Raw genomic sequence first — 17,002 nt, 5'->3', positions numbered from 1 at the left:
AGAAGAGAGCTCTCTCTTCTCCATCTCCCTGTGCAGCAGGGCTGGGTACAGGTAAAAGGAGGGGAACAGTGGGGAAAAAAGAGCAAATTTTCAGCACTTGAGGGTGTGTGGGAGCTGAGGGTGCTGAGAGCCGTGGCTCAGGTGGGACACTGGGGACCTTTCCCCAGAGCAGTCCCAGGAACCAGGCTTGTCCCTGTTGGACCCCCCAGCCCCTCGGTGTGAGCTGGGGGCTCCTCCTGTCCCCATCCCAGTGTCTGGAATTTCCCTGGAAGCTTCCTGAGGGTGCTGGCCACCAAACCAGCTCCTCTGAGTCGCCACTGGGCCAAGTCACCACCCGCCCTGAGCCCTCTGCTTTGCCCTGTCCCTGGCAGTGCTGGGCAGTGTCCCAGCCCCAGGAGCTGCCCTGGGACCCCCCTGGGTGGATCCCAGCCTGCTGCTGAGGTTTTGGGGTGTGCTGGGGAGTGGGGCTGGGTGGGGAAGGGGGGTGAGGAAGCATGGAATGGTGGCTGGGCATGGAGTGGTGAATTGGCACGGCATGTCACGGCACGGCTGCTGGCTTGGCAGCAGGGGGAGGGCAGGGGTGGGACACGGAGGAGAAGGTGGAGTTATCCCTTTGTCCCGGGGAGCTGGTCTGACAGGAATTGGAGCAGCAGGCGGGTGGCTCCGGGTGGCTCCGGGTGTCCCGGTCCTGCCCCGTCCCAGACCCCGATGGATCCGACTGCCCGGGGCTGAGGGCAGGGCAGGCCCTGGGGCATCGAGGGGCTCTGATGGCCTGATCCTGGCCCGGTGAAGATGTGCCAAGTGGGTGAGTCCGGCTCTGGCGTGGGGATCACATCGAGAGGGCTCCATCTCTGCCCTCCTGCAGGGGAAACTGAGGCAGGGAGGGAGGGAGAGGAGCTGAGGGGCTCGGATGGGGTCACTGGGTGGTGATGGGTGTGTGAGGGTGGGCCCAAAGGGGGAACAGCCCCACAGTCACCAGAACCCAGCCCTGGAGCTGCCATCTGGGGGACAGCTCTGGAGCCCCAGCCCTTCCCAGCCCCACAGGGACCCTGTCCCCATGGCCACTGGCCCCACACCTTTGCTCCAGTCTCAGGAGAGCTGGCTGGACCAGTGGTTTGCATACCTGGGCTAGCGGTGACTTCCACACCACCTCCTGCCTCATCCCCTGGGGCTGTCCCCAAATGCCCCATTCCTGTGCCAGGTGGGGACAGCTCGGTGCTGGCCACCCCACACCCTCCTCTCCCCTCCTCTCAGGCCACCTCCATCCCAGCAGCCACCCAAAGGTGCTGATGAAAACAGGGCTCATCCTCCTCATCATCGGCCACCTCAGCTTCATCACCGGGGCCCTCGTCCACGGCACCGTCCTGCGCTTCGTGGTCACTGCCCGCGATGTCACCTCCCTGCACTACGGTGTCACCAACAGCGCCTCTGCGGTCACTGCGCTGCTGGTACCCCTGGGACACGGGGGGACGTGGGGAGGGGTTGGGATGCAGGGATGAAGGAGATGGGATGCAGCACAGACACTGCTCCAAACAAGCCTTTCTAGCACAAACCCAGGGAATTCAGCACTCAGGGGCTCCTTACGGGGTGAGGCTGTTGGAGGTGAAGCGTTGCCCCCCGGATGAGCTTCCAGGGACAATGCCAGCAGGGAAGGGACACGGCTGGCCCTGGGGAGCTGCTCCCCGCTGACCCCCTGTGCTTCCTCACAGACCATCTCCTGTGGAGTCTCTGCCCTGCTGCTGGCCCGTTACCTCGGCTCTGCTGCCCTCGTAAGCATCCCCAGCCCCTCTCCCAGCACCCAGGGGCCCTCCCAGGAAGCCTGAACAGTCCCCACAGCCCCTCTCTGGGGTCTGCCCTGGGGAGGGAGCATCCCCGAGCTGCCTCTTCTCTCCCTCCTGCAGAAATGGGCGCTGCTGGTCCTGAGCGCCTGCAGCAGCCTGTGCTGCCTGTGCTGCCTGCTGGGGCTGCTCGTGGCCATCGGGCTGACCCTGGGCAACCAGGGCCGGGTGTTGCTGGCCCCCTGCTCCATCGGCAGCATCGCCCTCGCCCCGGTGTCCCGCGAGTGCCCCTTCGACCCCACCCGCGTCTACGTGAGTCCCCCGTGGGCTGGGGATGTGCTGGGGATGGGGAGGGTGTGCAGGGAGCTGATGCTCCCGCTGTCTCCCAGAGCTCCACGCTGTCCCTCTGGGCCATCTCCCTCCTGCTGGAGGCCATGGAGATCTTCTTCAGCATCCGCTGCCTCCTGCTCGCCCTGGAGCTCCTCCGCCTTGGCCGCTGCTGCCGTGGGACGCTCCGGATGAAGGTGATTTCTGATTCCTGGGCTCAGCTCCAGCCCCTCCCCTGCAGGGCTGGGACAGACCTGCCTGGGCTCAGGTGGATCCAAGGCTTCCACCCCTCTGGTCCTATTCTCACCATCCTCTCTGGCTTCCAGGTCTCTTTGCAGGCAGCCCCTGCGGAGAGCCCTGGCCCCGGGCAGTGCCTGGGCCTGCTGAGACTGGACAGTGTGGAAATCGCCCGGCTCTGAGCAGGGCCCGAGGGATAAAGGACCCTGTGGATGTGTCCTGGCCGTTCCTGCCCCATTCCAGCCCCACGACAGGACTCTGCTGCCTCCCAGGATGTGTGGACACATCCCCTGGAACACGAGCCCATCCCACGGCCTTGGGTTGCCTGGGGCTGCAGCGAGGGATGAAACTGGGCTGGATCCAGACCCTGCAGGGAGGAACCTTCCCCAGGGCTTCCGTGTCCCCTTTCCCAGCACGGACAGCACTGACACAAACTTTATTCTGCAGGTATTAAAGACCAGAAGCACGGCCCCCTGGCCCCACGCCCTGCCCTGGCTATGGGGAAGGGGCTGACCCAGCCGTGGGACCCCGCAGCCACCGGGGCTTTGTCCCCTGGGCCGTGTCCCCACGCCTGCCAGAGATGCAGCAGTGGCCACCAGCGTGTCCCACGGGGCTGGGCTGTCCCCCTGCCCTGAGCCCTGCTGCTGGGGGAGCCTCAGGGCACCCATCCTCCATCCTCCCACCACTGCAGGAGCCCCCCAGGGATGGGGACTCCCCCCCTGGGCTCCCCTCACCCCAATTCCAGCTGGGTCCAGCTCTCATCCCACGAGGCGCTGTGGGGGCACAGCAGGGACCGCAGGGGCCGGGTAAGGGACAGTGACCATCTGCAGGGTCGGGGGTGGCGGGAGGGGGGCTGGGGGGGTCCTGGGGGGCTCAGAACTGCATGGCCCCGCTGGGGTCACACTGCAGCAGGCGCACGATGGACGGGTCGCTCTTGGCCCCTCGGATGAACTCCTCCAGCGAGAGCTTCCCTGCGGGGAAGGGGACACGGCTCAGCCTCCTCCCAGGACCAGAGATCACCCAGAGCAGCCCATGGACACCCCCACCCAGCCGGGAGCAGCACCCTGGGGTGCCCAGCACCCTGAGCCCCTCCGGCCAGCGGGGCCACAGCAGCAGACATGAGCCATTTAATCAGCGTGCGTGCGGCTCCTTCTAAGACCCCCGGATTTAGCCATGAGACCTTTCCCTAATCCCCTCCAGCTCCTCTCATTTACCGTCGTTATTAGTATCCATCTGCCGGAAGATTTTGTCCGTCCTTTTCTCCGGGGTGGATTCATCTTCAGGCATGTTCATCACGGATGAGACCATTTTGTAGATGGCCTGGGAGAAGGAGAGGGGGTGAGGGTGGCTCCTGGCATTGCCCAGCTGGGACAGGGACAGATCTTTGGGCTTTGCTTTCCTGGGAATGGGGTTTGTGTTTAACACCTTTCCCGTGGGATCAGGCTGTGGGGGGCTCCCAGCACTGCCGGGGCTGGAGCTGCTCCTGCAGGGAGAATTTGGCCACTGGGATTCCACTGCAGTGAGAATCTCCAGGTTGGGATTTGGGCAGGGAGAGCGTCTCCTGCACATTTGCCAGCACCACCAGGCGTGCTGGGAGCCACCTGCCAGCCCTGGAAACACGGGGAGAGTCCCAGCATGGGCTCACAAAGGGACATCCCCAGGCAGGGAAGAACTCGGGATGCTCCAGGATAAAATAATCCCTGAGCTGCAGACACCAACAGCTTCATCCATCCCTGGTACAGCAAAACTCTGTCCCGGGGGTCCCACAGGGTGAAATCCCCGAGCCACCCTCGCCCCAGGAGGCGACAGCCACACCGGGAGGCTGCGGGGCAGGGCAGCCCGGTACCTGCACGATCTCCAGCATCTCCTCCCGGCTGATGTAGCCGTTTCCATCCAGGTCGTACATGCTGAAGGCCCACATGAGCTTCTGCTCCAGCTTCCCGCGGGAGGTGACGCTCAGGGCGATGATGAACTCCCTGAAGTCGATGGTGCCGTCGCCGTTGGTGTCGAAGGTGCGGAAAACGTGCTCGGCGAACTTGGAGGCGTCTCCGTAGGGGAAGAAGTTGGCGTAGATCTTCTTGAACTCCTCCACGTCGAGCATGCCCGAGGGACAGTCCTTCAGGAAACCCTTGTACCAGCCCTGCAGCTCCAGGTCGGAGAACTCCGTGTTTTCCCGCAGGTCCTGGAGCATCTCCGGGCGGAGTTTGCTGTTCTGCTTCCCCATTCCGCTGCAGGGCTCTGGGGGGTCTCGGGGGTCCCTCTGCGTTACAGGAGGGGAGAGGGACGGGGCAGCGCTCCCTGGCAGCCCCCGGACACCCGGCCGGACGCGGATGCTGCTCCCTCCATCCCCGCTCTGAGCCAGCCCCGGGGACCACCCAGAGCCGGGCAGCGCCAGCCCCCTCCCGTTTGCGTAATAAGCCCTTATAGCTCATTTGCATAATATATAGGTGCTATATAGGTGGGATCAGCAGGGCAGAGCGGCCCGGAGGAGGGGAGGGGGCTGGATTCGGCCCCGGCGGAGCGGTGCCTGCGGCTCTGGGTCCAGCCCAGCTTTGGGGCTGGCCGGATCTGGGTCAGATCCCTCGGAGGAGGGTTATTTTCAGCTCCTCTGCTGTCTCCGTTAATATTTGATGCCTCCGGCGGGCCCTGGAGCCCCAGGAAGGGCTGGGGGTGGCAGGTCCCTGCTCGGGGCTCTGTCCCTGCCCCAGGGTGCCCCCAGCCCAGCCCAGCCCGGCAGGACCAGCCCCGAGGAGCTCCAGGGGAGGGAGGGAGGGAGGGTGTCCCGCACCGGGCACGACCCTCCTGGGGGCTCCGTGGTGACCTTGACCCGCTGCCACTGTCCTGGGGCGTCCCCCAGGCTGTGTCGTGACCCCTCCGTGGGAGAGATGGGCTCGGGGGGATTCAGGGGTGCACTGGGGGATTTCAGTGCCTGGAGCTGCCTTATCCAGAGTAGGGAGAGGCCGCAGCACCCCCAAACTCCCCAAAGATTCCTTTGGCTCTCAGGGCAGACAGGAGTCCCCAAGAGGAGCAGCCAGGTAGGGCTGGACACCCAGGGGTGTCCACAGAGGACATTCAGGGGGATGGGACCCCACAAAGTCCCTCCATCGCCCCCCCACGGCTCCAGCCCCGCTCCAGCAGCCCGAGGAAGGATCTGCGTGTCCCCGCCCCACTCAGGGGTCCCCAGTTTGCTCCCTCCGGGGCTGGCACGACCCCCACCCCCAAAGCCCGGGGTCTGTGACCCCTCCCCACTGCCCGGGGCAGCTCCCGCCCCGAGAAGGGAACCCGTGAGGGCTCAGCACCCCGAGAAGGCTCCGCAAGGACCCCCCCAAAGCGGGCACCTCCGGAAGGGTGGGTGGGCACCCCCAGGGAGTCCTCTCCGGGCTGGGGGGGCTGCAGGGGGCTCCCCCCGAACCGGACACCCCGGCATTGCCGGGGACACGCCAAGGGAAGGTCTCTCCCGTGGCCAGGCGCTACCGGGAGCCCCGAAAGAAGCGCTGGGGACCGAGAGGGGCTCCGAGCACCCCCGAAAGACGCGGAGGGGCGGGGGCGGCTCTGCAGGGGACGGACGTGCCCGGGGCTGGGTCCGCGCCGGTGTCGCGGGCTCTCCGGTTCCTCAGTGCCCCCCGCGGTTCCGTGCGTGTCCCCCCCGGTCCCTTGTCCCCCTCACCTCCTACCTGCCCGGAGACGGCCGCTGTCGCCGCCGCCACCGCCACCGCAAACCGGGAGCGCCCGCCGGGAGCGGCCGCCGCAGCGCCGGGCGGCGGGGGGGGCACCGGGGGCACCGGCACCGGCACCGGCAGCGCCCCCCGGGACCCCCCACCCGCCCCGGGACACCCCCCGCGACACCGCCCCACGGAGGAGAGCTCGGGGAGCAGCCCCTGGTACCCCCGGGGAGGGGGCTGGGGACAGAGAGGGCTGGGGGGGCTCTGGGAGCGCTGGGAGGTCTTGGGGAACACTGGGAACACTGGGAATACTGGGAATACTGGGAACACTGGGAATACTGGGAGCACTGGGAACACTGGGAGCACTGGGAATACTGGGAATACTGGGAATACTGGGAATACTGGGAATACTGGGAGTACTGGGAATACTGGGAACACTGGGAACACTGGGAATACTGGGAGTACTGGGAGCACTGGGAGCACTGGGAATACTGGGAATACTGGGAATACTGGGAGGTTGTCAGGCACTGGGAACATTGTGAGAACTGGAAGGTCTTGGGGAATGGGAGCACTGGGAACACTGGGGAGTCTCCAGGCAATGGGAACACTGGGAAGGAGCGCTGGGAACACTGGGTTGACTGGAAGGTCTTTGGCCACTGGGAACACTGGGAGCACTGAGAAGTCTGGGAGCACTGGGAGCACTGGGGGAGTGTGGGGAGCACTGGGAGCACTGGGAGCACTGGGAACACTGGGGGCACTGGGGGATTTTGGGGAGCACTGGGAACACTGGGAGCTCTGGGGGCTCTGGGAGCACTGGGAGCACTGGGGGAGTTTGGGGAGCACTGGGAGCACTGGGAGCACTGGGAGCACTGGGAACACTGGGAACACTGGGAGCTCTGGGAACACTGGGAGCACTGGGGGCACTGGGAGCACTGGGAGCACTGGAGGATTTTGGGGAGCACTGGGAGCACTGGGAGCACTGGGAGCACTGGGAACACTGGGAGCACTGGGAGCACTGGGAGCACTGGGAACACTGGGGGCTCTGGGAACACTGGGGGCTCTGGGAACACTGGGAGCACTGGGAACACTGGGGGCTCTGGGAACACTGGGGGCACTGGGAACACTGGGGGCACTGGGAACACTGGGAGCACTGGGAACACTGGGGGCACTGGGAACACTGGGGGCACTGGGAGCACTGGGAGCAGTGGGGGCACTGGGGGCACTGGGAACACTGGGAGCACTGGGAGCACTGGGGGCACTGGGAACACTGGGGGCTCTGGGAGCTGTGGGGGCACTGGGAGCACTGGGAGCAGTGGGGGCACTGGGAGCAGTGGGGGCACTGGGAGCTCTGGGAGCACTGGGAGCACTGGGAGCACTGGGGGATTTTGGGGAGCACTGGGAACACTGGGAGCTCTGGGAGCTCTGAGAGCACTGGGAACACTGGGAACACTGGGAGCACTGGGAGCACTGGGAGCACTGGGAGCACTGGGGGATTTTGGGGAGCACTGGGAACACTGGGAGCTCTGGGAACACTGGGAACACTGGGAGCACTGGGAGCACTGGGAGCACTGGGAGCACTGCAGGATTTTGGGGAGCACTGGGAACACTGGGAGCTCTGGGAACACTGGGAGCACTGGGAGCACTAGGAGCACTGGGAACACTGGGAGCTCTGGGAACACTGGGAACACTGGGAGCACTGGGAGCACTGGGACACGCTGTCTCCTGGCCCAAGAAGGTGCCAAGCCAGGCTTTTTGGGGCTAGGAAGGGACGTTTTGGGTTGGGTGTCCCCAGGACTCCGATAAGGGTGGCAAAGCGTCCCCAGTCACTCCAGCAAGGAGCAAAGTGGCTTTCAGAGCACTGGGAAAAGACTCCAGCGGAGCCAGATGCTCTCCATGAGGAGCTGCCATTGCCAGGAGGTTTTTCCAGGGTCCCTGCAGCAGCTCCCGGTTTGCAGAGCCCGGGATGGCCGTGGGGAGCAGATGGCAGGGGCAGATGGGAGGAAGAGCCACTCTCCTTGGAATTACACAAACAAAAATGCATCAAGTGATTAAATCCCGCTGGCCTGGGGGGGACAGAAATGCACTGGAGTGGCTGCTCCAGGATGGGAAGAACCCAACATGGGGCTAATTCATCCCAAAATCTCCTGGGCATTAAAAAACTGCAGCTGCCCCCTCCTGGAAGTGTCCAAGGCCGGGTTGGATGGGGCTGGGAGCAGCCGGGGACAGGGGAAGGTGGCTCTGCCCATGGCAGGGGTGGCATTGGGTGACTTTAAGGTCCCTCCCAAGATCAGTGAGGCCGAGGGGCTTTGGGCACCCACCGAGACAGACCTGGAACATCCAGACCTAAAACTGGAGACTGAAGCAGGGCAGGAGACGGGGACCAGGCCTGGCAAAGCATCCAAAACCCAGAGCTGTGTTTTGGAGCACCAGTGGGCAGCTCTTGACCAAACAGAGGTCGAGAACAGGAGCAGCCCAGGCCCTGAGGACCACAGGAATGAGCAATTCTTGCTAATAAACCTGGGAAGCCTTCCTGAGCTCCAGGTAGGGGGTTTGGGCACTGGTATCGAGCCCAACGAGGAGTTTTGGGAATGGGATGGGGCTGGAAACACGGGAATTGGAGAGGCGAGATGCTGCAGTGGTGCTTTATCCTCTCCTGTTTAAGAGAGAGATTTGGAAAGGGGGTAGGATGGGATATGAGCAGAAAGGTGAGGAAAAGGGAGATGTTTGTGTCTTTGGGAAGACGTCCCGGGGGGCTGGAGCCGAGCACCCCACAGGCAGCACTGCCAGGGCTGGGGGAGAGTGGGGGGCCCCCAAGGTGGGGGTGTCACCTCCCCTCTGATAATCTTCATATCTATTTTAATCCCCCTGGGCATGAGTGACAGAGGCACAAGTGACGCAGGCTGATTTGAAAGCATCCCATTTCCGACTCCAACCCGACCCTAAACCCACCTAATCCCCACGCTGGGAGGGATTGCAGGAGGGAGAGGGAGGATAATGCCTGCGAGGGGGGTACGGGCAGGGACATCAGTGATTTACAGGTCCCTGCCACGGGGGAAAACACCCCCAGCTCATCCCGCCCGGCTCCCACCCCCTCCACCCCAAAATATTGTGGTTTTATGGCTGGGCACCACAGGATGAGGATGCCCTGGGGGTGCCAGGACGGGCAGGGCTGCTCCGGGCCGGGTCCCGCTGGCCCCGTGGTGCTGAAATAGCCACAGGAGCCGCTGTGGCATCTCCCCAGAGCTGCTGGGGACACGCGTGGGGCGCTGCTGATGCTGGGAGTTCCCCTTCGTCTTCCTCCCCTTCCTCCTCCTCCTCCTCCTCCTCCCTGCAGGGATTGCTGTGGGAATTTCCTGCGTTGCCATGGCAGCCGTGAAGCCCCCGAGGCTTCGCTGCGGCGGAGAGGGGTGGGGCTGCAGGGGGGGGACACCCCGAGGGGACCCCCGGGAGGGGACACGTCGGAGGGGACACCCCGGGACAGGACACCCCGAGGGGACACCCCGGAGGGGACACAGCGGGAGGGGACACCTCGGGAGGGGACACAGCGGGAGGGGACACCTCGGGAGGGGACACCCCGGGACAGGACATCCCGAGGGGACACCCCAAGGGGACACCCCGGAGGGGACACCCCGAGGGGACACCCGGGAGGGGACACCCCGAGGGAACACTTCGGGAGGGGACACCCCGGGACAGGACACCCCGGAGGGGACACCCTGAGGGGACACCGCGGGAGGGGACACCCTGAGAGGGGACACCCTGGGACAGGACACTCCGGGAGGGGACTCTCCGGGACGGGACACCCCGGGAGGGGACACCTCGCTAGGGGACACCGCGAGAGGGGACACCGCGGGAGGGGACACCCTGGAGGGGACACCTCGGGAGGGGACAGCCTGGAGGGGACACCACGGTGTCCCTGTGCCCCTGGACAGGGGTTCAGGGTTCCCAGGGCTCCGCGCACCTCTCTGTGTGTCCCAGGCGTGTGCGCTGGCCTCGGGTGGCCCTGGCTGTGGTCCCCAAGCTGATGGGGCTCGGTGACACTCGGGGTGCCCAGAGTTGGGTGATTTGGGGTCCAGCATCAGCCTCATCGCCCTCGGCAGCCCCGAGTGCCCACGGGAGCGTCCCCGTGGGTGCCAGCACGGCCAGGGTGGCACGGAAGGAGCCCGGCTGTGTCCAGGGAGCTTTGGTGCTCCCAAAACAAACCGGGACAAACCAGGAGAGGGCAAAGCAAGAGGGGCTCAGCCCCTCGTTGGACCTGTGAACACAACTGGGGTGTCCCCAATATCCCACAGACCCCTCCCTGTCCCCACACCCTGTCCCCAGAGCGTGTCCCTGTCCCCACACCCTGCCCCCAGAGCGTGTTCCTGTCCCCACACCCTGTCCCCACACCCTGTCCCCAGAGTGTGTCCCTGTCCCCACACCCTGTACCCAGAGAGTGTCCCTGTCCCCAGAGCATGTCCCTGTCCCCACACTTTGTCCCCAGAGCCTGTCCCTGTCCCCAGAGCGTGTCCCTGTCCCCAGAGCATGTCCCTGTCCCCACAGAGTGTCCCTGTCCCCAGAGCGTGTCCCTGTCCCCAGAGCCTGTCCCTGTCCCCACACCCTGTCCCCAGAGCGTGTCCCTGTCCCCAGAGCGTGTCCCTGTCCCCAGAGCGTGTCCCTGTCCCCACACCCTGTCCCCAGAGCATGTCCCTGTCCCCAGAGCGTGTCCCTGTCCCCACGCCCTGGCCCGGCAGAGGACACGGGGAAGGTAAACGGGGCAGGTTGGGGCAGGGGCTGCGGGAATAGCCGGGGATTAAAAGCAAATACCCAGATAATGAGGATCTTTGGTAAAAAGCCCATTTGTATAATTCAAACCTCTAATAGGCTTCCTGGAATACAAAGCCCTTTGTGATGCCCCATCTCATCTGGATCAGGAACCAGATCTCGCTAAACCTTGACTTAACAGCACGGGGATGGGGGGACGTTTCATAACATTTCATAAGGGAGCAGCTCCATCCCTTGTCCCCATGTCCCCGTGTCCCCATGTCCCCGTGTCCCCGTGTCCCCACGTCCCCGTGTCCCCATGTCCCCATGTCCCCACGTCCCCGTGTCCCCACGTCCCTGTGTCCCCATGTCCCCGTGTCCCCACATCCCCGTGTCCCCACATCCCCGTGTCCCCATGTCCCCATGTCCCCACGTCCCTGTGTCCCCATGTCCCTGTGTCCCCATGTCCCCGTGTCCCCACATCCCCGTGTCCCCACATCCCCGTGTCCCCATGTCCCCATGTCCCCACGTCCCTGTGTCCCCATGTCCCTGTGTCCCCATGTCCCCATGTCCCCACATCCCCACGTCCCCATATCCCCACATCCCCGTGTCCCCATGTCCCCGTGTCCCCACATCCCTGTGTCCCCACATCCCTGTGTCCCCATGTCCCCACATCCCCACATCCCCATCTCCCCGTGTCCCCACACCCCCGTGTCCCCGTGTCCCCATGTCCCCATGTCCCCATGTCCCCATGTCCCCATGTCCCCGCTCCCGCTCACCCCCCAGCCAGCCGAGGTCGGGGTTCCTGGGGACACCAGGTCCCGGTGTGGCGCTGTCACAGCCGCTCGGGACGTGTTTTGGGGCAGTTTGGGCACAGATGTGTCCGTGAGCCCAGCCGGGGATAGCCCGAGCCTCTGTCCCAGTTCTCCCAGTTTGGGACCCCAGCTGGGCCCTGCCGGGGGCTCGGGACATGCCAGGGCTGGCTGGAGGCTGCAGCTCGTCCCTGCTGTGTCCCAGCCTGGGCACTGAGGGCTGTGGAGGTGACATTGCCATCCGGGGACTGTCACGGCCCCCTTGATGTCGGAATGGGTGACACTGAGCGGGGTCTGGGGCTGGGAGGGGCCCGGAGGGGTCTGGAGCCAGACTTGTCCCTCGTTCCCTCGCCCTCCTCAGGGAACGGAGGGGTTAAACGCCATCACCAGTGCCACCGGTGCCACCAGTGCCACCAGTGCCACCAGCACCCGCAGTGCATCGGCCACTCTCGGGCCCTGGGCTCCCTCTCGTGGTTTCTGTCCCCATCTCACGGGGAGAGCGAGGCGCCCCGGGGACAGCGGGGCCGGGGACAGCGGGGCCGGGGACAGCGGGGCCGGGGACAGCGGGGCCGGGGACAGCGGGGCCGGGGGGCCCGGGCGGGGCTCTCCGAGCCCGGGGACCCCGAGTCGGGGGACCCCAGTCCCCTCCTGGCCGGCCCCCGCTGCCCCCAAACCCTGCGGCGGAACCCCCGGGACTCGCTGGGGAGCGGGGCCGGGGTGCGGGTCCTGTGCCGGGGGTGCCCGGGAGGGATGTTGGGGGGTCCCGGCTGTGCCCCCCATCCCCTCCCGGGGCTCCGCGGCGCCGGATCCGGTGCGGTGTCGGCAGATGGCAGCAGCGGCTTTTGGCAGCGCCGGGATGTGGGGGCTCCCCGCACCTCCTGAACCTCCTGAACCCCCTGTACCACTCGTAACCCCTGTACCCCTCACCCCCTGCACCCCCTGAACCCCCTGAACCCCCTGAACCCCCTGAACCCCCTGAACCCCCTGAACTTCCTGTACCCCTCACCCCCTGAACATCCTGAACCCCCTGAACCCCCTGTACCACTCCTAAGCCCTGTACCCCACACCTCCTGCACCCCCTGAACCCCCTGAACCCCCTGAACCCCCTGAACCCCCTGAACCCCCTGAACTTCCTGTACCCCTCACCCCCTGAACATCCTGAACCCCCTGAACCCCCTGTACCACTCGTAACCCCTGTACCCCTCACCCCCTGCACCCCCTGAGCCCCCTGTACCACTCGTAACCCCTGTACCCCTCACCCCCTGCACCCCCTGAGCCCCCTGTACCACTCGTAACCCCTGTACCCCTCACCCCCTGCACCCCCTGAGCCCCCTGAACCCCCTGAAGCCCCTGAACTTCCTGTACCACTCACCCCCTGAACATCCTGAACCCCCTGAACCCCCTGAACCCCCTGTACCACTCGTACCTCCTGTACCCCTCACCCCCTGAACCTCCTGAACCCCCTGAACCCCCTGTACCACTCCTAAGCCCTGTACCCCACACCTCCTGCACCTCCTGCACCTCCTGAACCCACTGGACCCCTCACCCCCTGAACCCCCTGAACCCCCTGTGTCCCTTTGCACCCCTTGAACTCCCTGCTCATTCCACACCCTCCATCCCCTGCATTCCCCGTATCCCGCACCCCCTGCACCCCACATCTCCCTCAGCATCCCCTGCTCCCCACCCAGCACCCCCCGGCCAGGACCCCACACCCAGCACCGGGATTTGGGGGAGACCAAGGCCCCAGAGAAGCTCCCAGTGGGTGCCCAGGGCAGGTGATGAGCTGCGGGTGGGGTCTGAAATGGGGTGCAGGGAACCCCCAAGGTTTGGGGGTGTCACAGGGAGTGACCGAGCTGCTCCAGGGGCACCTGGGGAGCAGCAGCAGAGTCCCCCAGATCTGCCAACACCCCTTTGTGTCACCATCACCCCCCAGGGCTGAGACTGTCCCTCCTGAGGGACATCCAGAGCATCTCTGCGCGCAGCCTTTTCCCCCGTGGGCTGCACAGAAATCCCCCCACACCACAGCACCGATGTGGGGACGATTTTTTGGTGTGGCGGGGATGTGAGCTCGGTGCTCGGCTCCTGGCAGAGCCCAGCGCAGCGAGGGTGAGGTGGGACAGGGCTGGGTGTGAGGGGTGGGACAGCTGGCGGCTTCCCAGGTGTCCGTCTGGTGCCGGGAGCGTCTGCAGAGCCTGAGTGCGTAATTAGAGCCGTGACTTAATTGGCAGACGGGGGACGCGTGACGGGCGTCGTGTGACTGGAATAGTGATGGGCTGGGGAGGTGGAGGAGGCTCCGCACTGCACGGGGAACCCAGAGGGGACCAGGACAGCCCAAAAGCTTTGCCCAGTGGTGGGAAAGGAGAGGGGACAGGGAAAGGACGAGCACGGGTCCCATGGAGCCCGGGGGTGGCTGGGACCCGAGCCCCTGGAGGGGACCTCAGTGCAGTGGTGACATCCCAGAGCACCCGCTGAGCATGGCAGATGTCATGGGGCTGGAAAAGAGCAACGCTCCTCCTATATTTGGAAAGGGGGAAAGGCAAAAGCCGAGGAATTGTGGTGTTAGCTGTGTTCAGCCTCTGGAAAAATACCAGGACGCATCCAAAACCCTCCTGTGGGAGTCTGGGAGGCAGTGGAATGACAGGGACCAGCCTTGTTCACATCTGCCAGGAGCCACTGGGGCAAAACCCTGCCCGTTCCATGTGCTGAGACCCAGCCTTGGATCCCTGTGGGCCCAGGATGGGGCCCAGCCAGGCTGGGAATCCTTGGTTTTGTGTGCCAGCCCTTCCATCTCACTGCTGGGGACTGGGAATTCCCTCTGTGGAGACTGGGAAGCGCTGCTGCTGCTGCTGGCATGGAGACACATCCTGCTGGGACCTCGGCTTTGCCTTCCTGGAGCTGTTCTGGCATCACCGGTATCAGAACTCGGGGTTTGTGATGCGGCTCCAGGTGTGCAGGCCATGGCAGGAGCTCCATCAGGAGCCTGAGCCCTGCAGTGTCTCCTGCTCAGCCTCCTGTTCTGGCAAAGGAAGGCCCAGGGGAAGCAACAGCTCAGCCTGCAGCCAGCTCCCTTCAGGGCTGTGCCCAAATCCTGCTCCTTCTGCCCAACCATCCCTGCATGGCTGTGCCCAATTCCTGCTCCTCCATCCCAACCATCCCTGCATGGCTGTGCCCAAATCCTGCTCCTCCATCCCAACCATCCCTGCATGGCTGTGCCCAATTCCTGCTCCTTCTGCCCAACCATCCCTGCATGGCTGTGCCCAAATCCTGCTCCTTCTGCCCAACCATCCCTGCATGGCTGTGCCCAAATCCTGCTCCTCCATCCCAACCATCCCTGCATGGCTGTGCCCAAATCCTGCTCCCTCTGCCCCAACCATCCCTGCACGGCTGTGCCCAATTCCTGCTCCTCCATCCCAACCATCCCTGCACGGCTGTGCCCAATTCCTGCTCCTCCATCCCAACCATCCCTGCATGGCTGTGCCCAAATCCTGCTCCTTCTGCCCAACCATCCCTTCATGGCTGTGCCCAAATCCTGCTCCTTCTGCCCAACCATCCCTGCATGGCTGTGCCCAAATCCTGCTCCTTCTGCCCAACCATCCCTGCATGGCTGTGCCCAAATCCTGCTCCTTCAGCCCAGCCATCCCTGAACAGCTCTGTCCAAATCCTGCTCCTTCCATCCCAACCATCCCTGCATGGCTGTGCCCAAATCCTGCTCCTCCATCCCAACCATCCCTGCATGGCTGTGCCCAAATCCTGCTCCTCCATCCCAACCATCCCTGCATGGCTGTGCCCAAATCCTGCTCCCTCTGCCCCAACCATCCCTGCATGGCTGTGCCCAAATCCTGCTCCTTCTGCTCAACCATCCCTTCATGGCTGTGCCCAAATCCTGCTCCTTCTGCTCAACCATTCCTGCATGGCTGTGCCCAAATCCTTCTCCTTCAGCCCAGCCATCCCTGAACAGCTCTGTCCAAATCCTGCTCCTCCATCCCAACCATCCCTGCATGGCTGTGCCCAAATCCTGCTCCTCCATCCCAACCATCCCTGCATGGCTGTGCCCAAATCCTGCTCCTTCTGCCCAACCATCCCTGCATGGCTGTGCCCAAATCCTTCTCCTTCAGCCCAGCCATCCCTGAACAGCTCTGTCCAAATCCTGCTCCTCCATCCCAACCATCCCTGCATGGCTGTGCCCAAATCCTGCTCCTCCATCCCAACCATCCCTGCATGGCTGTGCCCAAATCCTGCTCCTTCTGCCCAACCATCCCTGCATGGCTGTGCCCAAATCCTGCTCCTTCTGCCCAACCATCCCTGCATGGCTGTGCCCAAATCCTGCTCCTTTAGCCACGTGTGGCTGGATTTGGGGGTCCCAAGCTCAGTGCTGGCTGCTCCAGTGAGGAGCTGAACCCCCCTCTCTGTCCCGGGGCTCCCACCCCTCCCCTGCTCCTTCTCCAGCACTGGAATGATGAAATTTTAATCTGCTGCCAGGCAGGAGATGAAAGGGAAGCACCACAGGCATTTCCCTGGGATGCAGCACGGAGCGTGGCACAGACACCGTGCTGGGAATTGTCATCATCCAGGCTTGGGAAAGAGTTGGAATGGCGTGGGTTTGGCAGGGTAGGGCTGTCCCCTGGCTCAGGCAGAGGCTTTTTGGTTCTCCTTTGGGCACCTGTCACTTGTCCAGGAAGGATCTCCTCAACTGGGGGGTCTCATGTGCCCGTGGGTGGCAGGGGGGTGGTGGCAGAGGCTGCCAGAGCCCCTCACACCTGATTCACTCCCCTCTTCATCCAGCTGGATGGATGAGCAGAGAAAAACCATCAGTCCATCAACCCAACTCCTGGGACCAGGATTACATAAATGTGGGGAGCCCGCTGATGCTCCTGGGAGTCCCCAGCACACCTGGGCGGGTGACAGATGAATACGTGGGACAGACAGACAGACAGACAGTGAGGGACACACAGCCCTGGCCCCAGCACGGCCGGGTGCTGGCAGAGCTGTCCATGGCTGCTGGGATCTGCCCCCCGAGCCCAGTGCCCCCCAGCCCAGCTCCAGCCCCCCACAGAGCCACGACACCCCATGGCTGGTGGGGAGCAGCAGAGGGGTCACAGCAGGGTCCCCCCTCCAGTGCCGCATCATCTGGGGGCTGAAATGGGGACTTGGATTCTGTTCCCAACATCAGCTAGCACCTAATTAATGCCGGTTAATTAACCTGGAGGCACGGCTAATTCCAGAGGCTCCTCGTGTGCTCTTCCCACGGAATTCAGCGCCTGCTGACTCGCAGGAGCTGGGTGACACCTCGGCGGTGACACGTCCCCACTCGGCTGCGAGTGGGACCCTCGGTGGTCCGAGCAGCCCCCGGGAGGGCCGCGCCGGGACCTCGGCGGGGGCGGGAGGGGCGGGACGGGGAAACTGAGGCAGAGAGCGGGGCCGTGCTGGGCGGGGGGCCCGAGCCGCC

General features: G+C 64.5%; 2 protein-coding genes across 3 annotated transcripts; one reads left to right on the top strand and one right to left on the bottom strand.

The window, feature by feature from the left end:
• Positions 1 to 625: 625 nt before the first annotated feature.
• On the top strand, positions 626 to 4,327 carry TMEM54 (transmembrane protein 54). 2 transcript variants are annotated; one of them, XM_086863447.1, is made up of 7 exons: positions 626 to 805; positions 1,255 to 1,448; positions 1,710 to 1,769; positions 1,902 to 2,090; positions 2,168 to 2,302; positions 2,432 to 2,789; positions 4,240 to 4,327. In XM_086863447.1, the coding sequence occupies exons 1-6, from the start codon at positions 793 to 795 to the stop codon at positions 2,522 to 2,524; spliced, it is 684 nt and encodes a 227-aa protein (XP_086719573.1). In that variant the 5' UTR covers positions 626 to 792; the 3' UTR covers positions 2,525 to 2,789; positions 4,240 to 4,327. The 2 variants fall into 2 exon arrangements, with proteins under 2 accessions (XP_086719573.1, XP_086719572.1); XM_086863446.1 differs by lacking the exon at positions 626 to 805 and having other exon boundaries at positions 960 to 1,448.
• Positions 2,760 to 6,111, bottom strand: HPCA (hippocalcin). Its single transcript, XM_086863449.1, has 4 exons — positions 6,017 to 6,111; positions 4,189 to 4,602; positions 3,557 to 3,662; positions 2,760 to 3,313 (listed from the first exon to the last, which is right to left on the bottom strand). The coding sequence occupies exons 2-4, from the start codon at positions 4,564 to 4,566 to the stop codon at positions 3,216 to 3,218; spliced, it is 582 nt and encodes a 193-aa protein (XP_086719575.1). The 5' UTR covers positions 4,567 to 4,602; positions 6,017 to 6,111; the 3' UTR covers positions 2,760 to 3,215.
• Positions 6,112 to 17,002: the final 10,891 nt, after the last annotated feature.

Source organism: Cyanistes caeruleus, chromosome 26 (genome assembly GCF_971803275.1).
Source record: "Cyanistes caeruleus chromosome 26, bCyaCae1.hap1.1, whole genome shotgun sequence".
NCBI lineage: Eukaryota > Metazoa > Chordata > Aves > Passeriformes > Paridae > Cyanistes > Cyanistes caeruleus.
Note: the sequence above shows the minus strand (reverse complement) of the source record. Positions and strands in the feature narration are given on the sequence as shown.

Coding starts and splice junctions, on each gene's coding strand:
- TMEM54 (XM_086863446.1), top strand. CDS start 1,182: ATGCCCCATTCCTGTGCCAGGTGGGGACAGCTCGGTGCTGGCCACCCC. Junction 1,770..1,901: donor ACCTCGGCTCTGCTGCCCTC/GTAAGCATCCCC, acceptor TCCCTCCTGCAG/AAATGGGCGCTGCTGGTCCT. Junction 2,091..2,167: donor TCGACCCCACCCGCGTCTAC/GTGAGTCCCCCG, acceptor GCTGTCTCCCAG/AGCTCCACGCTGTCCCTCTG.
- HPCA (XM_086863449.1), bottom strand. CDS start 4,566: ATGGGGAAGCAGAACAGCAAACTCCGCCCGGAGATGCTCCAGGACCTG. Junction 3,663..4,188: donor AGATGCTGGAGATCGTGCAG/GTACCGGGCTGC, acceptor TCCTTCTCCCAG/GCCATCTACAAAATGGTCTC. Junction 3,314..3,556: donor GATGGATACTAATAACGACG/GTAAATGAGAGG, acceptor CCTTCCCCGCAG/GGAAGCTCTCGCTGGAGGAG.